General features: G+C 53.2%; 2 protein-coding genes across 5 annotated transcripts in view; one reads left to right on the top strand and one right to left on the bottom strand.

Moving 5' to 3' along the window:
* The window catches only part of CDH23 (cadherin related 23), a 157,721-nt gene that overhangs the window by 95,780 nt on the left and 35,889 nt on the right, over positions 1-26,052 (top strand). The gene's annotated exons all lie outside the window — the stretch shown is intronic.
* On the bottom strand, positions 104-24,516 carry VSIR (V-set immunoregulatory receptor). 2 transcript variants are annotated; one of them, XM_031461115.2, is made up of 7 exons: positions 24,264-24,516; positions 13,124-13,549; positions 12,438-12,494; positions 6,691-6,798; positions 3,458-3,485; positions 1,550-1,743; positions 104-1,367 (listed from the first exon to the last, which is right to left on the bottom strand). In XM_031461115.2, the coding sequence occupies exons 1-7, from the start codon at positions 24,343-24,345 to the stop codon at positions 1,330-1,332; spliced, it is 933 nt and encodes a 310-aa protein (XP_031316975.1). In that variant the 5' UTR covers positions 24,346-24,516; the 3' UTR covers positions 104-1,329. The 2 variants fall into 2 exon arrangements, with proteins under 2 accessions (XP_031316975.1, XP_010982497.1); XM_010984195.3 differs by having other exon boundaries at positions 1,550-1,746; positions 24,264-24,514.

Below are 26,052 nucleotides of genomic sequence, written 5' to 3'. Positions count from 1 at the left end.
TGTCCCCCGCAGTGCGGTGCCCTGGGGTCCTGCCCAGCTCCAACACGTCCCCCCAGGCCCCACCTCCCGTTTTCACCCCAGAGTGTACAGAGATACTCCTCTCTGTGCTTTAAAACCCTTTAATCAAAATTCCACAAAGGACTCCCTTCATATATGTGTATAAAACAAACCCAGGTCATGCCCTGAAGCAGGAGATGGGAGGAGAGCAGACACAAGCCTTTCTATGGACGTGCCCTCTCCTCCCACCTGACAGGGTCACTCTGCAGTGAAGGCTCAGCACTGACTGAATGGAGAGGACTAAAGACTGGGGGGGGGGGGGGTCGGGGAGGAGGGCTCCCTAGGCCTCAGGCACCTCGGAAGCAGAGCAGGGATTGAACAGTCCCTTACAATCCATCCACAGGGTTGGGACTGCTGCCCACGTAGTTGTTAATAGCATGCCCTCTTCCTCCTCAAAAGTGTCACAGTTCGGGCAGTACATTATGTGGTCACCATCTCTCTTGACTACATGGAAGAGGGGAGGTGGAGCCCTCTCTCTTACCTTCCCAGCAGGCCCCACTGGCTTGCCCTCACCCCCATCTGCGGTGAGTAGTGCAACCTCTAGCCTGGTTCCCATTGCCCAAGATGCCAGTTGGCTCACAGTGACCACCGTGCCCCAGTGTGTACTTCCTGTTTGGAGGCCTCTGGCCAATGGGCTCTGGGGACCAGAGTGCAGGCGGTGAGAGCCCCAGATTTGCTTAACCTGTTGACAGATCCTCAGAGAGTTTGCTGGTAGGAGGCAGCTGGGGAAGGCTCCCATGGCCTGGGGCCAGGCAGGCCCAGCCCCAGAGCCCCATGGTTACAAAGAGTGGGTCTGACAGATGCACAGCCCCAGGCAAGGTGGGAGAGCTGGTCTGCCACAGTTGGGAGGAGTCTCTCCACATCCTGTCCTGTGTCTCTTGCCTGGGAGGATAGCACTGGGAGGTCTACCCGGAGCCCAACTATGCTGTCCGGTCCCAAGGCTCATGTCCCAGGGAGAGAAGCCGCCACAGAGCTGGCAATTCTGGGATGTAGGTCATTTAGCACAGTAGCTGGTGAATTTCCAGTCTCTGGAGTGGGATCTCAGCACCCCAGCATCCTTGAGACAGGAGTTGAGCAATCCAACACCTCCCTTCTGTTGTGTAGTATCCAGAGGGGTTGAGGGCCTGGCCATCAGGGGAATCTCAGAGTCTAGGCTTAGAGCAAGAAGGAAGAAACCAGGGCCAAGGCCAAGGGACCACTCAGAGGGCCAGCCCTGCCTTAAATGCACCTGCCCGAGGCCCAGCTACAACGGCCCACTGGCCCCCAGCTGGTCTAGATGGCCTCAGAGTTTGGGGAGTCAGGAACAGGGTCTGCAAAATAAAGGAGAAGCAGAGTGAAGGGGGGAGTTCCTCTGTCCTTCATCCCCCAACCCCACACCATGAGCTGTGAGGACTTCCCAGGAAGGGTAGGGAGTGAAGCTCCTGCCCTGCAGGCCATGGAGAGGTCATGACCTTGCAAGCCATCATGCTGTGAAGGGGGAAGAAGCACCAACCTAGGGAGGGGAAGAAGACATCCCCAGGGCCTGGCGGAGACAGAGGAGTGTTGGGTTCGGAGAGCAGGTGCCGCCCAGACTCAGAAGGCTGCCGCTGGGCCACGTAGGACAGTGGGGGCCTGGGTTTGGCCTCCGGCATCCTCTGGGAGGGTGGAGAGATCTCAAAGCCAGGATTTTCAATTCCTTGAATGTTGCTGCTGGAAAATCAGAATTGAAGGTTATCTGTGCTGCATGGGACTTGACCTCCGCCCTCCCCACCAGCCCCACTTCTCTGCTCCCTTCTCACCAGCCTTCCCACCCAAGCCATAGCAGGAAGGGAGGATCTGGGACCAGAGAGAAAGGCCATGGGCTGCACTCTCCCACCTGAGCTGAGGGCATGTGACCCTTTTTTTTTTTTTTTTTTTCGTAGGGAAAAGTGTATTTGCTAGACTTTCATGACCTATCCTGATTTTAAATCTAGAAATAAGAGCATGATTTATATTAGGTAACAAGCATCGGTGAATTTTACAAAAGGGTGATCACATAAGGGGCTTGCTTGTTCTCAGTGTTCAGGAGACACACTGCAAAACCTCTCCGGGCATCTCGGGCGTTTTCAGATGCTCCACCAGGGAAGTCAGATTTCTGTTACTACATATGTTAAATGTGGGGATAAGGCGCTATGAAGTGGCTGCCCATCGCAGAAACAGGGTTCATGTAGGGTTTCAGAGGACATGCTCAACATGAGTCGTAGCACAGCCCCAGCCGGCCCACTGCACCCCCTTGACCCTTCTCTCAGTGCAGTTCTTCACCTAGCTCCACCCTGTGGTCTGACCATCTGCCCCAGGCCCAGGCAGGAAGCCCAAGGCCAGGCACTCCAGGACACTGGCCTCAGGAATCTGGGGACAAGTCTCTCTTTGGTCAGTAGAGTTAATAGCATTAGGACTGGATGTCCCCACAGCTTGTCTAGAGCTGAAGGGGAGGCATTCTCTTCCCCTCTTCCTGCTTGGGAGTAGGACGTCTGAGGACCCTTCCCACTTTGAGATTCTAGCAGGACTGGTAGCAGGACTTCCTGTGACCTGTCTTGAAACACCCTTTCAAACACCCAGGGGAGCTCTGAATCTGGCATTGCAGGTACTGGGGCCAAGTTCCTAAGTGTGGCTCATTCCCAAGCATCCCCTGCGTGCTAGGCTTCCTGCCAGCTTCCTGCCCAGAGTGCACCCACACACGTTCCCTGTCTGTTCCATCCCCAACCTGCCACCCTGCTCTGAGTCCCAGTCAGCCTCTGCCTTTGTGGTTTGCAGTGGCCTGACAGCTTTCTCCTTGGGGCACTCTGCCGAGAGGGGCCACAACTCCAGGTGTGCTGGCCTCCTTTGCATGTTTCAGTGTCTGTTTGGGCTCAGCTGCTTCCCCCCGACTCCCCCACGCCAGCCTGGCTGACCACTGAGGCCCAGAGGTGGGTGCGTTGCTCATCCAGGCAGTGTTGGAGCTCAGCCTGCTGGGTGGGGAGTGGCAGGGAGAACAGCCCATCGGCACAGATGTGTCAGCCTCAGTGGCAGATGGCAAATGCCTTCTAACCAGTTGTGCCAGGCAGCTAAACAGGGGCCCTACTGCAGAGAACTATCTCTTTCCTGACAGCTGGTCCAGGGCCCAGGAAGGATCAGGAGGCCATATCTGTGTTCTCAGCCCTAACCAGTGACCACGGAGAAGAGGAGAAAAGATCCTGGTGAAGGCAGGAGAGTAGATCTGTCCTGACTAATAGCTCCTCCTCCCCCTTATGCATTAACTGCTGCATAAATAGTTCGGATGTAGACGCTGACCTACAAAGACAGCAGTCCAGGGAGAGGCAAGAAAAGAGAGAGCCTGCCAAGCCTTGAGTCAGGGTGGGGGCAGCTGTGGGAAGTGTTCTTGGGAAGGTCTCCAGGGCCTTACCTGTCCATCCGCACCAGCTCCTGGGCACCTAAGGACAGACAGACAGAGAAGCTAGTCAGAAAGAGAAGGCTTCCCCAGACAGTATAGCTGCCCTCACTGGCCGATGCCCCTGGGGGAGCAGGAGCAAGCCCGGGCAGGGCCGTGCTCAGTCCCGGATCCTACTTCCATTGGCTCAGGAAGCCCGTATGGCAGTTCTCTGCGTGTCTACCCAGCAGGTGAGGCCTCCGTAAACGGCCCATTTTGACCAAGGATAAATGAAATTTGGACTGCATTTTACAAGTATATAGGAAAACATTTGTTACCAGGAGACCAAAGGCAGCCAGTGATTACTCCTAGGGCTTAACTTGGTGATATTAGACATTCAGGACCAACCAAAGGCCTGGCTCCAGAATTTGCTGTTTGGAAATCTGTCACGTTCTGGTGGTCACCCATGATTTACCGTGTGGGAGTGTTGCAAGATCACTTCCTAATTAGAGTTCCTGGTCCTCTGTCCCATCCTCCACATTGCCCAATAGTGTGGCTTCCAAGGCAACATCTCTTAGACGAACCATAGGGGACCTCAGACCCCATCACTTCTCAGCCATTCTGCTACCCTCTACTTTGCATCTAAACTGCTGTCTTCCTGCCCCACTTTTGTAGTTCCCCACCCCCAAACCGACCAGACGCAGCGACCCCAACTTCCCTCTTTCTTGCAGCTCCCCCACGTACTCCCACAGATTCTTCTCGTTTTTTTTGAGCGCTTCCCTGCTGATTACGATGAGGAAACAAGCAGTAGGGGAGGGGCACAATAACAGAACCCCCAGGAGGAAGTTGCACAAAAGTTCCTGAAATCTCTGAGGTATCGGAATCATGGCTCCTTGTTTACTGGGCGACTGTGCGTCAGGCTCCATGCAGGTGTCCACATTCCCTCAGTTCCCCTCTCCTCTGCCCAAGGGAAACCGAGTCCCCGTCTAATACAAGAGGGTTTGCTACACCCATTGCCTCCGCAGTTCATTGCCTTCCTCAGTGCTCCCAACCCTCTTTCTCTCTTTTTGTCCTGCCCAGAGTGCACCACACACACTCCCCATCCACTCCATCCCCAACCTGCTGCCCCGCTCCAGGCTGCTCAGCCTCTGCCCTGTGGCCAGACTCCTGGCACTTCTGTTCCCATAATTCCAGTAACTGCTCCTCTAGAGTCTAGATCAAGAAAAATGACCCGAATCTCCACTCCCTGTCCATTTTGTACCTAGTTTCTCTAGCATCGTCCCCCCTGGCATCTCTTTAAGCCTTTGATTATACAACTCATTTTTCCTTCTTCTTTTTTCTTTTCTTTTTTTTTTTTTTTTTTTTTTGGAGACGGCAGGGGACTGGCCTCAAAAAAATTTTATTAGATAAATTATTGATACCTTTCTGTTACCACATATATTAAATCTGGGGATAAGGTACTGTGATAGCCACCCATTACAGAAACAGGGTTCATGTAGGGTTTCAGAGGATATGTTCAACACTGGTCATACCGCAGCCCCAACTGGCCCACTGCACACCCTTGACCCATCTCTCAGTGCAGTTCTTCAGCATCCAGCTCCTCTGTCCCCTCCTCTGGGAAGCCCTCAGACTGCAAGTGTCCCAATGCTTGGAGTAGGAGATACTGTGTGCTGACCCCAGGCTCTCCATGTCCTAAGGACACCCCCACAGAGTTTTGGCCTGGGGATGTCCCCTCTGATTTTCCTCCCTCCAGCCTGGGACATGAGCAGAGTCTTGACCCAATCCCTGGGGACCCTGAAAGGAATGCTATGAGGCACCAAAGCCCCCCGCCCCTACCCAACACCAGCCTCTCCTGGAATTTGTTTCCCAGTTCCTGCTCCCTGATGGAGGCAGCCTTGTGGTCTGGAGTAAGGGGGCCAGAAAGCACCTCTTTATTTGGGAGCCAAGCCTAGCTGGGCATGTCTCCCTCCTCATCCCTTCCCCATCTCCGTGTAAGTGCCACACGGATGAGCAAGGGTTGACCGCAGGCTGACCACAGCTCTGCAGCAATTTCTCTCCCTGGTTGAGCCCCTGGTTTCCCCTTTCTGCTCCAAGCCCTTTACCCTCCCCCACCCCAGACCCAACTCTGGGGTGTTTCTGTAGATAGGCTGCCCTAGGGTTTTGTGAGAGGAATAAGGGCATCCTGAGAGGAAGGGAGAGGTGGCCATAGCCCCTGAGTAACCCACAGACAGAGGGACAGAGGGGTATCAAGTTGTTACCATCCAGCCAAAGGAAGTCAGGTGTGAGCCAAAGCCACCTGGCGACAGAGCAGTGGACAGAGGGGAAGAGGTCAGGGAGATGATGCAATGGTCCCCACCTTCCTGCTCCTGGAAGGCTAAGACTGGCCGAGGCTCAGGGGTGGGGTCAAAGGAAGGGCAAGGGGCACTGTCACCCAAAGAGATGAGCGAAAATGTATCTGTGGCCATGACTTGAAACCTGGCTCTACCATGTCCTCACTGGGTGGTTCCTTAAGTGAGTTACTTACTCCCTCTGTGGTTCAGTTTGCTCAGCTATAAAATGGGGACAATGGTAGGACCAAACTCTTAGAGGTGTTATGAGGAGTCATGAAAGAATGTATACAGCAAGCCTGGCATGGTACCTGGCACAGCAGTCCTATGGGTTAGGGGTTGTTGGCTTTGAAGCTCATGCTGATGTGCATCTTTATTACTCAGATTCTCAGGATTATATTCCCGAGAAGCGTGAGTTGAAAGCTCTCTGAATCTTAGCTCTGCCACTTACTGAGTTACGTAACGTTTTATTAGTTATTTAACCTGGCTGATCTTTGGTTTCTCACCCATTATCTGAACCAAACTGTCTCCAAGATCCCTCCCAGTTCTGAGAATCCAAAGGTCATCTTGTCCCAACGATTACTACCAAAACAAGCCTACCCATACATTAAATCAGGTCCCCAAAGGATCTCCAAGTTTCCGCATTTTTATAAACCAATTTTATAAACCAATTTATACTCCACATGATTAGTCAGCCGTTCAGCAGATATTTATTGAGCACCAAGGCAGCACTGCCAGGGGCTGGTGGGCACTCACACCATAGAAGTGGCACACCTGGGTCTCCTCTCTCCACCATGGAGCCCAGTCCTTGCAAGGACTGTAGCAGCTCCTGTCTCTTGAAGAGCAGGATTGTGCCTGTCTTTGGCCTTTGGGGCTGAGCAGGGGTCTGGGGCAGGTCACTCACACATAACCCAGACAGGCAGGGAGGAAAGGGATACTCACGGCGGTTGGAAGCCACCTGCCTTTGCTTGTAGACCAGGAGCAGGATGAGGGGGAGACAGAGGATGCCCACGATGCAGGCGCTGGTAGCCAGGGCGGCAGCCGTAATGCCTGAAAGGACAGAGACGCAGCCCAAGTGAGGCCCCATTACTGTTCCTCTTGAGGGGAAGCTGAAGCCCAGATATGAGGCCAGGAAGCAGGGGGACCCATCTTTATCCAGGCCCCACAGCCAGACCCTCAGTAACTCACAGAGGCATGAAAGGTCTGGGGACCCCAAGGCGGGCCAGAGCACCCAGAAATTAGGCCAGACACTTACAGCTGGGGCAGCTCGAGGGAAGAGAGAGAAGGGTCCTCATCCCAGCCCACTAGGAACAGCTTGATCACCCTGGGCTACAGGTGGTTCCCTAAAAAGGGAGAGACCCCATGCCACAGAGTTCAAAAGGAGTCAAAAGGAGCCCAGGTGATGAAAAACTTTTGGAAATAGTGGTGATAATTGCACAACATTGTAAGTGTAATTAATGCCACTGAGTTGTACACTTATAGAATTTGCCATTTTAACCTTTTTTTATTATATATGTTTTATCACAATAAAAAAAATGAATAAAAAGCCCTATTTATCCCCTGAGAGATTCCTTAGTTCCAGAACAGGGCCTCTGAAAATGAGCTCACATGTACAATTCACAAGGAAAAAAGCTTGGGATGAGAACTAGGGAAATGTGAATCCTTGTCCAACATTTAAAATGTTTTTAAACCTTATAAATGACAAAAACAAAAAAGTATAAGTTAAAAAATATATTCAAAAGTTTCCTCCTCCCCCTCTTCCTTGGCCCCCTGGAAAGACATAATCACTGTCTGCAGTTTTCTTGTGTATAGTCTAGATACACCGTCTGCATATACAGCATATATGGGGTCACGTGACAAGTGCTTTTCCCACTTAGCACAGCGTGGACACCTCTCTGTATCGGCACTGAGATCCACTTCATTCTGCCTAGGGCTTTATCACACAGCTCACCCCAAATTTACTGAAACAGTCCCCTATTGGTGGGTATGTAGGTTGCTTCCATTTTTCAACATAACTAATAACGTAGCAGTGAACTCCTCGCGTAGGCATCTTTGCTCACTGGGGCAAGTACATCCGTACATAAAACCCTAGTCGTGAAAGTGCTGAGCCAAAGCATATGTGTATTTTCTTTCAGGCTATTGTTAAATTGTCCTCCCCCAAAAAGTTGTACCTCCTCACGATCCTACCAACAGCATGGGAGGTTTGATTTATTTCAGTCCATCTGCTGACTCCAGGAGTTTAGCTGGGAACAGACGTGCCCTCAGAACCACAACCAGCGTAAACGCATTTCCTTCCCAATTTTGGCCCTTCCCTCTGACCAAGAAAGATGGGCTGGGATACCTTACTTGGCCCCAGGGAGCTTTGGAAAGGTGGACATGCCTCAGTGTTGCCTTTGCACTACTTATTTGGGAATAAAGGCTGTTTTTATATCTCATTGTGTTGCTGAACGACCCAGCCGTGTAAACAAGCTTTCAGGGGTTTGTTCATGCCGAGGAAGAGAACAAGCTGTTTTCAGGCGCTTTAGAAGTACCCGCTGGTACAGGAACAGTTGCTGTGCTCATTACAAAGCAAGTTCAACTCCACATTAAAGCAGGTTCCCCGCAGATCTTAGCAAGGCTGCACTTTGACGTGGAGTACTGAAAGTAAAATAGTCTATAATTCAGACGTTTGAGTATCTCTAAACCCCAACACAGGACCTTATTGTGGGCACAGAGAAGCTGGCTGCAAAGCGCTCTTATCTGGTCATCAAAGCAGGTCTCTTCTGGACTGGTACTGAGCAGCATTTGGTGTAGTCAGTCAGTGACCACTGAATCCGGCTCCCTGTCGGCTTGGCGCAGCCTCTCTGCCTGACTGCTGTCCCCAGGCAAAGACTCCCTGTTTGTGGCCCTGCTACGGGATCAGGACTTGGTTTCCTTACAACCTGGGCTGGGAGTTGAGGCTAGGGCCAAGAGACAGGGGTCTGGGGACAGCTCTGTGGACCAGCTGCCCTCTGAGGCAACGGGCTCCTCTGCAGAACACAGCCTCCCCACTCCTCCATGAATGTGGCCAGTCCCTGGGGGGTTGGGGCGGGAGCATAGCCACCAGAGCCAGGCTCTTGCTGAGGAGGTGATCAGGCACTGGCAGAGGCAGCTGCCTGGCCAGCACCAAGCAGTGTGCCAGGCCCTTACACAGCTGGGTGGGATGGGAGGGCCTGGCCTGCTCAGTGAGTCTTTGTCCCGGGCCTGCCAGCACCCCGAGGATGTATATGGAGGAGGGAGTTCCGTGACACTGCCTGGTTCCCCAGGAAGAGGGCTGGATGAAAGCAAACCAAACATCCTGCTATGCTGGAGGGTAGGGAGGCTGCATCTCAGGGAGATGGGCTGCCCAGCCCCCTTTCCTGGATTCAGTGAAAAACCACAGCCCCTCAGCAATTCAGGACTCCTTGGGTACCACCTTCCTCAGTCCTACTCTTCTCTTGTCACCTCCCCTGCTGCCGGAAGCCAATGTGGGCATTCAGATGATTTCATAGACCAAATCCCCTCCTACTTCCCAAAGATAACATTAGGAGACTGGGGCTGCAGTTAGAGAAGGAAAATTCAAAGAGCTTCTTGGCTGTAAGCGTCATGAACTGATCAGGTGCCAAGGCTAGCTGTGAGACACCTGTCTTGCAGCAGGGACTGGGCTCTTTCCAAAGGGCAGTGGGGGGCAGTACCCAGTGGCCAGCCCTGGGGCCTACTAAGCACATGGGTCACCAGGCACTTGTTTCTAACCATTAGAAAACAGGATGTGTATCCACTGTCCACTGCCATCCACTTGCCATCCTGCCTTGGCACAGGGGAAAGGATGACTCATGAAGCCAGACCTAGAATTCTGCGTTAGAAATAATAATAGCTAGCAGGTACACAGCACTTACTTGGTGCCAGGGATGGTTCTTAGGGCTTTCTTTACATAGAGTTACCCATTTTAGCCTCATAACAACTGGGAGAGTATGATTATAAACATCATTTCCATTTTATAGATGAGAAAACTAAGGCACAGAGAGGTTAAGCACCTTGGCTAATTTCAGAATCTGTGCTCTTAACCACTTCACTGTACTGCCTTTCACTGGAATGGAATCAAGTTGCAAATATGGCCAACAGAGTACTTAATTTTTTAAATTAGTTGCCAACATTTTAAAATTGAGAGAGTTCATGTAAAATCTGGACTTCTGGCTTTGCTTGAAAATTCAGTGGCTCTGGCAACCCTGGTCCCCCCTCCTGACGCACAGCGGTTGGAACTGCACTTACAGATGCAGCTGCCTGCTCACCAAGGTCTCTATCTCTCCCTACTGTCTCACCCACCAGCTCTCTGACCCTGGGGGCATTTAAAGTTTTGATCCCTGACTCAGCACCTTAGGTAGCACCGATTATCTCTCTGCTAGCAGGGGAGGGACTCAGTTGCTCCCAATTGCTCAATGGACACATGGTGCCCAGAGAATGGAAGCACTTACCAAAGCCCCCACACCCCACCCGAAAGTACAGCCAGGTTCCTTTTCATCTGAGACCACTTCTGCTCTAGTGCCAAGACTCCACCACAGCTGTAGTCTCCAGACCTCCAGAACAAAGAGTCTGGAAGGGGATTGAGAGAGGAGTCCAGAGCTCACTGAAACTATCCCCCTGCCTTTGACAGCTGGGACAGAAGCAGACATGTCCCTTTGGCCCATAAGGAGCCAATTTCCTACAGCCTATAGCTTGGGAAGCAGAGGCCAGAGTGAGGCTGCACATCCCTGTGAATTGGAGAGGAAGGAAAATGTCAAAACGTGAGAGCTGACATACCCAGCAAAGGAAACCTGACCCACTCTTAACAGTCAAGTTCAAGGTTCTGCCTCACCCTTGGGCTCTTATCAGCCAGACTTCTGGCATTTCCCAGGTGATTTCTGTTCCCTTAATTCCAGCAGTTGCTTCTCTAGAATCTAGATCAAGAAAAATGACCCAAATCTCTACTCCTCCATTTCACATCTGATTTCTTTAGCATCATCCCCTCCGGCATCTCTCATCTCTGTCTCCAAGACTTAACTCACACACCTTGTTCTCAGAAAATTAGCGTTTATAGAGGGGAGGGCCCCAGCACTCAGGCAGGGTTTGCACACTGAGAATCAGGCACTCTGACTTCTCCTCTTGGCTCAGGGAGTCTGAGAGACCGGGAACAAGTCCCTTCACCTGTCTGAACCTCAGTTTCCACATCTGTGAGATGGGGACAGTAGCAGAGGTGCCTGTTTCTACAGAAGCTCCTGGAGGCAGAAGTGGGGCTAGCGGTTGCTCAGATAGATGGAGTCATGGGGAAGTGAACACTCGTGGGGCCCGCCAGGTGAGGCTCACCCGGTCCTATGCACAGGGACACGTTTGCACAGTCGTGAGACTGCTGCAAGGGAAGGGAGGGGCTGCTTGGGGGCTCCCTCTCCACCCTCCTCAGGGAGTCGCCGGTGGAGAAAGTGAGGAAGGCAGTGGCTTGGTGCCGAGGCCACACGTGAGCTCTGTGGTGTGCAGGCAGAGGGGCTTATTCTTAGCTCCATGTGGGTCTGGCTCAGATAGAACTGTGTGTTCTAATTTTGTTACTGGCTGGTCCATTGTTTGGGTCAAAGAAAAAAGAATAGTTTGAGTAGAAAGTCACCACGGCCTTTTAGTGGGGCTTTGGCAGGGCTGTAGTTGAGCTGTTCCCAGTCCTGGCCTCTGTTTTCGTCTATGTCCTCCTGGAGGGCAGGAAGGAGGCCTGCACTTTTGTACAGCTCAGGACTCGGCAGGGGCTGGTCCACACTAGATACCCTATAAACACTAATGGAGAGAAGGCTGAGGAAGCCAAGACCTTCTGCTCTCAGAAGAGGGGGCGCCCCTAAGACGTCTACCCTTTGCCTGCTGTCTCCAAGCTGCTGGACATTCTTGCCTGACAAGTGCCCCCATGCCCTGTAGGGCATCTCTGGACCAACACCAGGGGGCTGACTGCCACCCATGGCACTGCACATCTAGGCTTCTCCCCAACCGTGGGAAGAAAGTGACATTCCCAGCGTGCTTCCCTTGTCGGCTGTGTGAGTTGAGGCGAGTTATGTCACCTCTCTGGGCTTCTGTGTCCATGTATATAAAGTGAAGACAGTGACACCTGCTTCACAGGGTTCTTACAAGAAACCACTGATACTTGGAAGGACTTGGCATGGTGTCTGGGACATAGTAGGAGCTCTAGAAAAGGCAGTTCTGTTCCCTTTCTGAGCCTCTTCCTCCCCCCTCCCCCACAAGCAGAACAAAGAAATTTTAAGTAGTTGAATCCAAGCCAAGAGGACCCCCCCACACACAGCCCTCCAACCTTCCCATGTGGCAGAGGGCTGGTGGATAGGAGCAGTGCCCACAGAAAACAAGCTCGACAGCTTGTGGCACCCAGGACCTGTCATGTTGGCCAAAGGTCACGGCCAGGGCACAGCCCCACCCAGGGAGTCAGGAGCTAGGGTTCCAGGATGCAGCTTCCTCAGGCTTTGGGCCTTAGACAGAGCATGGGCTTCTGGGGGTTGCAGCCCAATGGCTCAGGTGGAGGAGGGAACAAAAGGGAGGGGCAGCAGCAAACGAGGAGGAATAGGGGTTCTGTGGGCTTGGGGTGATGAGGTCAAAGTTCAGGATGGGGTCTGGGTCCAGGAGGAGGACAGGAGAATAGAGAACCCAGAAGGACCAAGAGGGTGGTTCCTTACTTTCACTCTCCTTGGAGGAGGGTGGGTACGCGATGCAGTTGGATGGTGCTTCTTCGCCTGTGGGAGCGAAGAAAAGGGTCATTAGGTGGGCGTCAGGCTCAGGAAGCCAGGGAGGCTTGTCCAGGCTGGCGTGCCTCACTTTTGTCACAAGTACTCATGCTAGTGTCCCCTTGGCAGTGTTGGCCCAGCTGGAACCTGCAGGCACATGCACGCACAAGGGCATGTTCTCACTGCACGGCCGGGCATGCCCTGCCCACTGTCGTGCCACCCCAGGGGCCTGTGGATACCTGCCCTCACCCACACCTCTGTCTAGTCCACTACCCCTTGTCTTCTCACCTAGACAGACAGACAGACAGACAGACAGACACACACACACACACACACACACACACACACTGCTGTGGAACTGTCATGAGCAGTCACACTCCCAGCCCAGGATCATATACCCTCTCCCATTAAAAAGCCCCACCATCATAAATAGAGCCACCTACACCCTTCCTCTCCATCACAACGAGCTAACCAGAGAGACTGAGACAGCATCCCACCCCATCATTCACTCACCCTGTAGTACCAGCGCCACCCCCCACAGTCACACTGTCCTTCTCTCTGCTCACCCTTCCAGTCCAGCACAGAACCACACCCACAGGAACAACACCTCCCAGCTGTCCTGCAGAGGAAGCCCTCACCTCTCTGCACCTGCAGCTCCATGGCTCCATAGACCCGCTGCTCTGAGTGGTGGTGCCTGATCTCCACCACCAGGCAGCAGTAGAGGCCACCGTCCAGCAAGGTCAGGTTGCGCATGGTAATGGTGAAGTTGCCATGATGGTCCGAGGCTGACTCCAGCCCGTGGCTCTGTGCCAGATCTTGACTGGAGTTGGCCTGGTGGCCACTGTGGTGCAGGTGAAGGTCCTGGAATGTGAGGTTACGGATAGGGCGGCGCTCCGAGCAGACCTGCACCTCGCCCCGCGAGCTGCGGTACCAGGTCTTGTAGAAGGTCACTTCGTGCCCTTTGGCCATGGGGCCCAAGAGTCTGCAGGTGAGAGTGACATTCTGCCCCTCGGGACACACGTACAGGGAATATGGCGTGGCGACCTTGAATGCTGTCACCAGACCTGCTCAGAGAGATGAGAACATGTCACCTGCTTGAGACAGCGCCACTCCCAGTGCCCTCTGAGTAGGGAAGAACACTGGCCTAGGGTTTCAAAGATGCAAGTTCGCCAGCCACAAGCTCCAGGCAAGTCAGCTGACATCCGCAAGCCTCAGCTTCTTCACTAGCTCACAAACCCGACTCCATCCCAGGCTGTGTGGGAGGAACCACAGGAACTTCCCCCAGGTGAAGCTGGACAAGGTAGAGAGACCCCAGGCAGGCAGTGGACTGGGCCCAGCCAGTATGTGTCCCTCTGCCCGGTGGCTCATGTGCCCTGGACCCAGCTCCCACCCCTCTGCTACAGGCACTGTGGCTCTGCCCTGGCCTGGCCCCCGGCACTTCCAGCCTCCATGCCCGGCACCGTCAGGTGGGAGGCAGGTTGGGGAGTAGAAGGCTGTTTGGGAACAGTGGTCCTTTGCTCTTGACCACCCATCTAGGGGCCATCAGCACGTCTGGGCCTGCCCATTCCTGGGGCTGGCCGTGCCTCCCCACCTCCTCATCAGTGAGCACTAATGGAGCATCTCCCTGTGTGAAGCCTATCCCAGGTGCTACATCTCACTTGGATGCTGAAGATGTGGCCTCCCCTGGGAGCTTATGACCTAGCTGGGCAGACAAGTCCTGCGTCTTGACAAAGTAACCCCAGAGGCTAAAGGGTAAACTGGTGCCAGCCTTCAGGGCACTTGGAGGAGAGAGGACATGGCCTTCCTGGGGATGGTCAAGGGACTTCTTGAAGGAGGGAGGGTCTTTGGGGTTGATGGATGGACAGGATTCCAGCAAGTAGAGAGGGTGCCCTGAGTCAGGTAATGGGGAAGCAGGAAAACCAAGGTGTCTCAAGGGCAGGGTTGGGGAATGCAGAAAGGTCATCTCATCCAGGCTCCTGCCTGCCACCCAATCTTAGAAATATTTTCTTTTTCATTGTTTTCAATAAGCAAGTGAAGCAATCCCCTCGTTCTCTTTACCCTACCCCAATCTCCCAGCTTTTAACCATGTTGACCCCCAAAAGCACTAGCCCTTAAAAACAGAAAATTCTATCTAGCTGTGAGCCTCAGCTTCCTCTTGTGTGCAATGCGGGAAATATTAGCTACAACACAGGGTTGAGAGAGGATGGAGGAGGGAAAGAGGAGGACATGAGATGTGAGCTCTCATGCCCTCTGCAGACACAGGAGGGATAGCTGTGATGATTAGATATTAGTGGTACTTTAATTTTGATTGGCATCTTAGCGGCTGTTGTGGGCAGACAGGGAAGAATTTGGAAATAGGTACAGGACCCAAATAGGTGTGTCCTTTCCATTGCCATTGCCTGAACCCAAAATAACAAGGTCACTTCCTTCTCCAAATGCCCCTTCCCTGCCTTTAGAACCCACCCCCCACCCCAGTTCCCTTGCAGAGCTGAAATCCTGGTTCAGTCAGGAGAGAGGCAGCCTGGTGTAGCTTTGGCATTGACCCAACCTGCACTGGAGCCCGACAGCTGTGCATTACTTAGACTCTGAGCCTTAGACTCCTCACTGTAAAGCACAGAAGGGGAAACATGTCCTGTCAGAGCTGAGACAGAGTTACAGATAATTTACGTGGAGTGCTCTGAAAGTTGGTCCTTGATACCTGGGAGCTAACTCATTTCTGCAACTCAAGAGATATTTCCTTCTACATAATAGAATGGAGAAGCCAGCTTCAGATTCTTTCCTACTAAGGTGTGAATGACTGACAACAGCTGTAACCCAATCTTGGCATATTTAAAGCAGAGTGCAAGAAGGCAGCAAAGTCATGGCCTGAAAGGATAGTTCTGCAAAGGTGGAGTTTAAGCCCCAGAAGGCAAGGACAGCAGATACACACCAGAGCCTCCCACTCACTCTACCCACATGTGAGAGGGAGCCATGTTTTGGAGCCCCAGATTTTTGGAAAGTCATTGCTAAGGTGAGCAGAGATTTCAGAACTACTTTAGCAAGATGCTGAACTCCTTTTCAGGCAAAAATATAGAAGCCCAGAAAGGGAAAGTGGTTTGCCTGAAGTTCCAGAGGGTGTGAACTCAGAACCTGGGGTATAGGGGCTTCAGGTAAAGCAGGATCTAGCTAGAACTAGAAGAAGAAGAAATAGCATGTATTGTGCTATGCTAAGTGCTTTATGGGCATGTCTAACGGCCCTGTAGAGTTGGTGTTATCTTTATTCCTGTTTCACCAATGAGGAAACTGAGGCACAGAGATGTTAAGAAACTTACAGAAGGTCACATAGCAAATAAGTATGAGAGTCAGAATTAAACTGAGGCACTTAGACACTGACTGACAGAAAAAATTTCAGAAACTGGCAGCATACAGGCCATACCCAGCCTTCAAACATATTTTATTTGACTCTGAAAGTATTTTACATTTTTTTGTAGATCACCAACATTTAGAAACCAGGAACTTGATAGGAAAACTCTGACCTCTAGGTTCTCTTTGAAAATCAAAAGATTAACATTAAACCAGCTTTCCTACAAGGCAGTCATCAGCTTGAGCTGAGTAGCAGCCTCCCCTTTAGATGGGGAACTGCCATTCCAGCTTGCCACAGTCCCCACTACTCCCTAGTGTCTCCACCTGGCCTGCTTCACTCCACTCCCTCACCATAAATGCCCCGTGGACATTTGAGTTTCTGATCCATGACTGTGGCTCCTTGGGCTAACCAGGGAGGGATTCTACTGCCCAAGCCCATTGTCCTACAAATGTGACCCTCAGGCTCAGAGAGAAGCTGACCTACCCAAGGTCCCCAGTGGAAGCGTAGCTGTAGAATTATGGCTGTGCCAGTAAATGGAGGTGGGGAGTAGCTACAGAAAGGATCTTCTGAGGAAGAGCAAAAACCTACCCAAAGAGTAGACCCCGGATTATCTCTGCCCTGCACACCCCCTTTCCTTAGCAGGCCATGTGGCAGCTCCCACCAGCATCTTTCCCAGCTGGTTTTCCCTTTTCCCAAAATCTTCAGTCCCAGAGCTGCCCCCAAGGGTGGGGGCTGAATCCAGATTCAGTAGCATTTGCTCATGCACACACACCTTGGGGGCTATGGGGAGGCTGGCTCAGTAAAGGCCAGGGCCGTAAGTCTGGGGTGGGTGGAGGAGGACAGGCAGAGTTAGAGATGGAGGCAGAAGGAAGAAGTGGAGCACAGAGCTGAGTGGGGTGGGGATGCTACGTGGACAGAGGTGTGGTTGGGGTAGGGCCAAGATGCTGGCAAGATGAAGCTAGCTTGTGGGTGGGGTAGGTGTCGTGAGAACAGGGAGGTGGGGCAGGGTGGGAGCAAGCAGCAGGGCCTCCAGCAAGGCGGCAGGCCCAGAGCCCTCTGGGTCCAAGCAACGGTGTTAACAACCACAGAATGAGGAGATCTTAAGCCCGAGAGGCAATTTACTTGAGGACTCACAGAGAGTTAATAGTTAGAGTTGGGGAGAAGCATTGCTCAATCCCTAACACCCTATATGCCCCAGAAGGATCTCTTCCCCTTTTAGAAAAAGGAGAAGCTTCATTGGACTTTAGGTTTGGGTGTGAACGAGAGGGAGTTCAATTTCAGCAAAAAGGCCAGACAAGAGCGGGCCAGGCATCCACAGGGTTTGTCCTGGAGGAGAGAAAACATCTTGTTTGTTGTGTCTGAGACTCCAGCCAGGACAAGGCGTGAAGGCAGCCTGTCCTTAGGGGGACTCTCAAGGGCACGGCCTTAGGGAAAATAGCACACATGCCCCACGCCATCCACAACTGCACATGCGCACGTGTGTTATCAGGGCCTATAAATAGCCCATCTGGAATTATAATTCTTCGGCAGGAGGATGTTGCTTATTGTCAGGAGCAGATCCTTTTGGACACCTGGGGCATTGTCGGAGAGTAGGGGGAGTGGGTGGGGAGGAAGGCCCCTGGCTCCAGGGTGGCCAAGGGCATGTGGGACAGGAAAATGCCCCCCGCCCTCGGTCTGAGCCTGTGTCCGCATGGGAGCCATGCATCATTGTGCTGTACTTGGGGCCCAGCACCCAACTCCAGCTCCTACCAGCTGCTGGGTAAGGCAGCAGAAGCAGCTGGAGGAAGAATGCTGTGAACCTGGGAAATTCTGGGTCTCAGGATTACTACTTTGGCCTGAGGAGGCAGATCCCCAGGCCCTAGTCCTCACTTAGCCATGCCCTTGCTGTGTACCTCTGGGCAAGTCCCATCCTTCTCTGATCCTCCCTTTCTTCATCCTATCTTGAGAGACTCCCCACATTCCTAGGCCCCCTCCAGCTCTGAAACCCTGTGTCAGGTGAGAAGGATTGTCTTTCCTCAGAGCAGAGGAAGGAGGCAGGAATGAGCCACAAAGGTGATCATGAGCATTTGTGAGCACTTCTTACATGTCTTTATACTCACCTCATTTAATCCTCATAACACCCCTGATGTAGGTATTATCATCCCCATATTTTAAAGATTATTTTAAAGAAATAGACTCAAGAGAAGTTAAGCGGTTTGCCCAAGGCCATAAGGCCCCATGTGGCTGAAGTGAGGCCCACACCCCTGACACGCCAGCACTGCAGACAGGAAGAGCCCCCCACCCCCAAGCAGGTGGGGCTGATGCCTCATCCTCCAGCTACTTAGAGAGTGAACTGACCTCCAGTTGACTTCTGCACTCTCCACACAGCCATCCTTACTCTGCCTCAGACCCAAACTGAAAACATCTTTCATTCCATAAATATTTACCAAGGTCCCAACATGAGCCAGGCCCAAGGCAGAGAGGCCATGGGGGTGCAGAGTTCCTTAAGGAACTTCTGCTCAGAATTTAGTCCTGCTTCTGCCGCTTTCTAGCAGTGGGATCCTCAGCCACAGATGAGCTAAGCCTCTTGTAATAGTTTCTGTTCCAGGCAGAGGAAAGGAGCTCTTGTTTGGCTTCATCTCAGGATGCAAGTTTTTGTGATCTCCTTCCCTCTAGCAGGCACGTTGTGAAACCCTGTGGGTGTGCACGGGATGGGTGTGTGTGGGTGTGGACAGGCCTGTATATTTTCCCTAATGGGGCGTGAGCTTGGCCTGCAGTTGCCAAGGCAACACCCCAGCCTTTGGAGGTGGGTCCCAGGCCTGAGTAATCAGATGAGGCCCCACCCAAACAGCTGAACTCTGTCCAGCTGCTAGGGGTTGTAAGTAAACAGTTACTGATGGCCTGCTGTTGCTGGCCCTGGACTAGGTACAAAAGGCCCTCAGAGATACCCTCACCCTCCGAGGGGGCCCCAAAAAGACATGGACCTGGTCTCCAGCTCTCTGCCAGGCCCTGTCCTCCAGGACAGTCCATGGAGGGTATAAGGAAAGGCTAGGCTTTGTCTTTATCACAATGCAGAATGCAGCGGGAAACAGAGGCAAGGACCAAGCAGGACTGGTCCTGATTCCAGTGCTAGGCTCCAGGAAGTAACCCTGGGGTGAGGGGCTGAGGGCCCAAAGCTGGCAGGTCCACCCCTAGGGCTCCGTGGCTAGTGAGGACAAAGGGTATCTCAGATGTGTTTATTGATACCTGCCCCCGGCAGGAAGTGGCCATTCACATCAGACCAAGGAGACAGGGAAGGGGAAGCCAGGCTCTATAGGAGGAAGTGGCACTTCCAGCACCTTGGGAAAGCATCGATGCATCCGGGGCTGGAGGCTGTTGGTCAGCACACCTCCTCGGGGAGGGCCTGGGCGGCTGGCCAGAACCACACCAGTGGATGCTTCTCTGGACGACTCTTTCCCCAACTCTCCCATGCCCTCCCTGAGGACGACTGTATGTGGCCCAGACTACCAGCCCCAGCCAGCTACCCTCAAGATCCTGTGCTGTAAAGACTTCCTAAGGTTCAGATTCACATCTTTCTGTGCTCTAACCTCAGTTGAGGAGTCTCAGGGGTAGTGGTAGTAGCTGGCACTTACTCTGTGCCAGCATCATTCTAATCACTTTCACATGTATTTGCTTATTTAATCCTCCCTCCCTAGGAGGTAGGTACTATTATCATCTCCATTTTACAGATGAGGAAACTGAAGCACAAAGAGGTTAAGTAACTTGTACAGAGTCTCACGAATAGTAAGTGGTTGTACCCAGGCCATCTGGCTCCAGAAGTCTGGAGTGTAGAAGTAGCCAGGGATTGACTGGATGCTCCACCTCCTTCCTGCAGATGGACAGGATGACCTGGCCAGCGAGGCTGCAACTCCCTCTCCCGCTCTCCCTGTGACTGTTGGAACAACAACTTGGCCCCAGTGTCGGGAGAGGACCCAGCTCGAGCCACTATATTTATCTGGGGGAGGCGACAGAGGCTGGGAGAATTAGGGACAGGAAAGGCCTGCCGACCCTGTCCTGACTTCTTAGGATCATGAGCACTGTTCCCTTCTCTCAGGAGAGCAGAACCATCCCCCTGCCACCAGCTGCCACTCCTCACGATGGTGCATGGTGCGTCTGCTTCTGCAGTGAGGGAGGGGAGCTGACGATGTCTGTAGGGTAGGTAGTTTTACTTTCAGTTTTATGGCATTAAATAATATTGAATCACATAGAGAGAAGTTTATTCCCTTTTTGATTCTCTTTCAGTCCTGATTACATCAAAGAGAAAGTCCCAGTTTGATGCCAGTATGTCTTCAAAGCATCTGTTACTTGCTAAGCTCTTTTTTTTTTCCTTTCTTGCAAGGTACAGCAGGCTTAGAGCCTTCCCCAGGCTATAGTTTCCAACTAAAATTTACCTTATTTGGTTTTCCTATTATGTACTTTTATGGTTTTGTTCTATTTATGGCAAGTGATACTGGCTTTCCATTTATGGCAGTGATATAAAGTTTCCTTCAAAAATCTATTTACTTAAGTAAATGAATAGATTTCAAGAAAGTACATATGGTGATAGGCAGACACTGTAGAAATCCCCAGAGTGATGAACAAATGACTGAAGGTCAGGAAACATCATCATAGAATTACCCTTCAGATGCGAGTGGTCAGCCTTGCTGAGACCATGGCACCCAGCCTGCCCAGGGCTCAGACAGAGGGGATGTGTGGGTTTGTGGTCCCACAGTAAGTGAACAGCAGAGGCAGGACTTGACCTTCGGTCCGCATGGGAAATAAGATCCTATGTAGAAAGGTTAGGGGACTAGGCTGGCTTGGTCAGAGCAGGGCAGCTTCAGTACTGAATTCCTGACGGGCGCAATGGTGGCCCTTGTCTTTCTGGGGATGGTCAGCCAAAGAAAATATGCTGAATGTTAAGATCAGTTGCAAGAAGGACCCCAATGAGTCCAGCAAACTCTAGGCCCAGCTTGCCTCGAAGCTGCAAAGTCCCCATCTCTGGGGACTTTAGGAGGAGAATCTACAGGCCCTTCCATGGATATTTCACACTGTAAGGGCCTAGAGGGGACTGGGCCCAGCATGCAAACCTTCAGACTTCCAGGGTTCTAGAGAGTCCTATCCCAGGGAAACCAGTCAATGCCTTCCCATGCTCCGGGCACTCCGCCAGACCCTACAGACAGCAAGGAGCTCAGATGGTGAGCCGATGGCATGCGGTCTCCAAAAGCCAAGAGGCAGGATCATACTACACAGCGTTCACCAGGTGCCAGGCACCGGGTTAAGTGTGCACTGACTTCACAGCAGCCCTCTGAGGGAGGTGCTATCATCACCCCTATTGGAGAAATGAGAGAACTTGCTCAGGGATGCTGAATAACCTGCCCAAAGCCACAGACAGCCGAAGGCCATCTTGGGATTTGAGCGTAGGTCTTGACTGACCCCCCAGGCCAGACTGCTAAGTACCAGGGCTGTACGGGAATGCAGGCATACAGGGCGCACAACTCCAGGTCTCTCACTTCACCGTTCCCACACAGGCTGGCCTCAGGAAGGCCTTGGGCATGCCAGTGCTGCTGCTAAGGGGATCTGAGGGTCCATCAGAAGCTGTACCGTGGATCTCTAGTTAATCCTCCCCTGGTAAGGCCAGACTGCTCCTGGATGAACAGTTGGCTTAAAACCTGGGCCTCAAACTCAGTCTGTGGGCTTGGTCAATGCTGGTTGAGAGGGGCACTGCCAGTAGACCCGATGGGCACCGAGGACCGTTTCCTTCCTCTCTTATTTCCCTCTGTCTGCTTGGACTAAGATCCCATATGTGTGTGCGTGTAGGAAGATAGCCTCTTTCAGCCTCCCAGCCACGTACATCCCACCTGGGCCACCCTCTCCTGGGGAGATTAGGCCCCAGCAAGGAACATTTGCCCTGCTTGGGGGAAAGCAGGAGCAACCAGCCCTGCTCAGCAAGGGGCTCCCCAATATTGCTGGGTGCCCCGGCATTGAGTAGATGCCTCCTTAGGCCCGTGGGCTGGCCTCAAGGCTGCTTCTCTCCATCCCAGGGCCTCTGGGCAGAGGATTGTGGATTTCCTAAGAGCTGATCATTGATGTATCAGAAGCTTGCACCACTGGGTTACTCAACAAGGTCCTGCAACCCTGTTTACTAGGAGGGGAAGATGGACTCTCCCCTCCCTGGCCCCAGTGTGCCTCAGTGGGCTAGCGCCAGAGTCTGGGACTCCTGGGTCAGCCTGTGAGGACGTGGCAAAGTCAGTAACTTCCACAGGTCCTAGGGATGCCAACAGGGACAGGAGAGGCTCTCCCACCCTTGGGGTCTGCTGGGTCCTGGCTCCCTGTGTGCCTCCTCAACCCATCTCATCCTAAGTCAGGCCCAGGAAAGGGTCACCTGCAACTTTTCCTGGGCTCCTGAGCGCCATGCTCACCACCACCATTCTCCATGGTGTGGGCCCAGCCCCAAGAGCTAGAGAACAGGTCTGCACCAGCCATTTCCATCTCACCTTCCAAAAGCATAAAGGCTTTGTTTAACCTTGAGCAATCCTGCCCAGGGCAGCCGGGCACCTCAGAACACTGGTGAGCGGGTCTTTCCTATTCACGGACCCTCTTGGCCATACCTGCAACCAGGCCTCCCCATCTGTTGTCCCCCTTGCTGCACACTGTACTGGAGAATAGGATGTACATTGATTAGCATACCCATATTACAGTTAAGAATACTGAGTCCAGGGTAGTTCAAAACTAAGAGAATTCTCCTGACTCCTTTCAGTGGAAAGCTGCTTCAAACCCTAATTATGTCCCTGAGCTGGGCCCAGGAAGAGATGGAGTCCCAAGCTGATTAAGTAGCCCGGACCTCTAGGGGCGAAGTCTCCTGGCTGTGTAGACGATATGCAGTGAGGGGCTCTGAGCCTCTCTGCTACCGGGTGCTCTGCAGGCTGGCTCCCTAGCCCTAGTTCTCTAGGACTCAGTTTCTCAAACTGGGGCTGCTGAACAGAGAACAGCCCAGGCAAAGGAGGACAGGTTGGGGTAAGAAAACTGAAGGGCCTCTTGGGGGGTCACTTGGAGAGTACGGGGCAGGGCAGGTGGTCTGTGGTGGGCGGGATGCTGGCCTTCCTGCCTGCCACCGTGCCCTGCTCCTTTGGGAATCAGTGTCCACCATGAGCCATGGCTTTGGTGCAGACATTGCTCCCTCACCCCCTTTGGCTCTTCCTGGGGAGCATTCAGTTCAGGGCTTAGGCAGCTCTGCCGGGGGTTGTGGGCTCCCTCCTCCTTAGAGCAGACCCAGGCCAGCTTCCAAGTGCAGAGACAACCTGCTGCCCGCAGGTTCCCCAGTTTGTTTCTCAGGTGTTTTCCAGATTCTCTCAGACTCCTCCTCTTGCTCTCACCCTGTCCTGCCCGTCCTCCTGTTCTTCTGGCTCACCCATTGGGTCCCTTGCCAAGCTCCCCACCTCCCTCCTGCCTTCCTCAGACTCCCTGCATGACTCACACTTTCCCTGAGCCTTCCCAGGGAAAAAGTTTGGAGTTTAGTTCCATAGGCTGCCTGCTGGCCCCTTCTTCCCTTGAGATCCAGCTTCTTCAGTTCTGGGCAGGCAAGAACTAGGGGCCAGGCTGTGAGTACAAGGACCTTTGCCCCTCCCACCCCCATCAAGGACCCCCTGTGTTCTGACAAGGATACTACCTGGTATTATGACAGTCTAGACTTTGGAGGCGGAAACTGGCATTTCCCTGTGTATGGCTTCTGTGTCTGAGCTCAGGAAACTGAGGCCAGAAAGATGCTATATGTTATCCAAGGACCTAGAAGGGGCTCAGAGCCAAGCTGGGAAGTGTCTCACATTCTCCCCAGTGCCCCACACTGGTCCCTGAGCTACAGCTTTGCTAGGATGCCAGGAACCAGATGACCACAACTCTCAGCCATCAGACCCTCAGGTTAAGGACCAGATGGGCGCCCATGTGCAGAAGCAGACCAGTGCCCACACTGACCAGTGCCCACCAAAGCTCAACCAGGAGCGTCACCAGGGTACTTGGCACTGGCTAAAGAGTACACAACTCCTGCACCATGTGAGATCCTGGAGCCCTGAGGCGGGGCAGGGAGATGCCACAGGTGTGAAAAGTTAGTGACACCCACTAGAACACAGTGGTCTGTCTCCACTGTGTTTACCTCCTATTTTACAGAAGGTGCTCATGCCCTGGGCTCTCTGAGCAGGGAAGGGTTGGAAAGGCAGCTGCTTGGCAGCTGTCCGAGCATACAGATATGCCAACTGCCTAGCCAGGGCACTTGGCAGAGAGCGGCTGCCCCCTGCCAAGCAGTCCCAGCAGCCTCCCTGCCGCGGGATGGGAGTCACGGCATGCTGAAGGGGACTTCCAGGGCGCCCCCATCCGACCTGTGACCCCACCCTGCCCGCGGTGTTCCCAGTACTTCTCCCCAGCACCCAGGCTCCCACCAACCTTACCTCGGGAGGCAGCCAGGAAGAAGGCAAGGAGCACAGGCCCCCAGTGCCGGCTGCCAGCCTCCGGGACTGGGGGGACGCCCATGTCGCCGTCGGGCAGAGGGTCGTCTAGGACAGCCGGGCCTGAGCGGGGGCCCCGGGGTGCGCAGGAGGCACTCCTGGTTCGCAGGGAGAGGACGGGACGCGGCTGGCGGGGAAACCTCCAAACAAGTGAGTGTCGAGCGAGTGAGCGCAGCGGGCGGCCCGAGAGCGGCCCCCTCCGGGGTTCCCACAGCGCCCCCGAGCGGCCGTGGAGGGCACTGGCTCTCCAAGGGCCCCGTGGGAGGGGCTTCCTGCTGACTCACAGTGGGCTGGCCCTGTAGATAGGGGAGCCAGGCAGTGTCCCAGAGAGTCAACGCCACTTTATTGCCAGTTTAAAACCTTTTCTATTCTCCTCCATTCCTGTTTGCAGAGGATTCATATTGTTGCAAAGCCTGAGAAGTATATCTGTGTCTAATTTAGCATGATAAAAAGTCATCATAGATTCTATCAGCCCTCACCCACCAGCAGGGGCTTGTACCCAGCATTCTCCCGCCCAGTAGAGGAATGAATGGATGGATGGACGGATGGATGGATGAATGAATGGATGAATGAAATCTGACTTTTGTAAAGAGCTAGCTGAGTTAGAGCAGGCTTGACTGTAGCTTCCAGAGCCCGCAACACCCCCATGCACATGCACACATTCACAGATTCGGCACAGGTGCAGGAGTACACAGCAGGCTTGGCACATCTCTACACTGGGACACACACACATGTGTATGTGTGCATGTGCACGTGCATCTTCGGATAGTGTGTCTCATGGAAAATCAGGGCTCCTCTCACCCAGGCCATAGCTTCACCTCCTGCCTTGCAGTCTCTCTCACTCCCTGCACGTAGATGTCTGCAGGACTCTCTCACAGCCCCCACCTCTGGTCCTCTGCTCTTGCACTCCACCCAGCACTGGCACCACTGGTAATGACTCTCTCCTCTCCTCCCAGTTCTTCTCATCCCCTAGGGCTTAAGTGAAGTCCTTCTTCACAAAGTACCCTGAACTTCCCCGAGGGTCCTCCTCCAGTCCACAGCCCTTTTGATTATTACACCAAGCCTGAGGTTTCCAACCAGCTGATCTTCACCTGGGTTTATCTGCCTTCCTGAGCTGGACTATGAGCTTTTGGGGACTAGGGCCTCTCCCTGATGTTTCTGAGTCCCTGGCACAAAACTGGACATAGGGAAGATGTTTAATACACTCTTATCTGAATAGACAAATTGATGAATAAGTGAGTAAGTGATCTCCCAAATAGAAGTGTAGGTGACAGTGGATAGTGCCAGGGGTCAGGGAGAGGGAGGGCACAACAACTGTACCCAGTTTACCCCAGCCTGGGTAAAGCTTCCAAGGGCTTTGCTGGCCTGTTAGAGATCTTGAGCTCACAGGCGTCACCCAGGCTGAAGGACAGAGGACAGCCAGTGTCCATGTAGGTCAGGAATCAAGGTGGTAAGACTCAGGGGAGCCAGGAATTCTGGGTGACCCGTGGGTGGGCTGGTCTAAGTCAGAGGCTCTCTGAGAGTTCCCAGCTCTCATTCCTAGGCCACAGAGGAAGAGTGGTCATCATGCTATTACTAGGTGAACTTGCATAGGCCCAGGCCTTCTGGAGCCACGGAGCCCCCTGGGAGGGCTGCTCTAGAGATTTCCAGGACATAACCCAGGTCCTTGATCATGATTATGACACCACTTTGGGAGACAGCCCAGGGCCTTGCTGCTGGCAGAGTATGAGTT

This window comes from Camelus dromedarius, chromosome 8 (assembly GCF_036321535.1).
Source record: "Camelus dromedarius isolate mCamDro1 chromosome 8, mCamDro1.pat, whole genome shotgun sequence".
Classification (NCBI taxonomy): Eukaryota; Metazoa; Chordata; class Mammalia; order Artiodactyla; family Camelidae; genus Camelus; species Camelus dromedarius.
The sequence above is the reverse complement of the archived record's forward strand: the minus strand, read 5'-3'. Positions and strand labels throughout refer to the sequence as shown.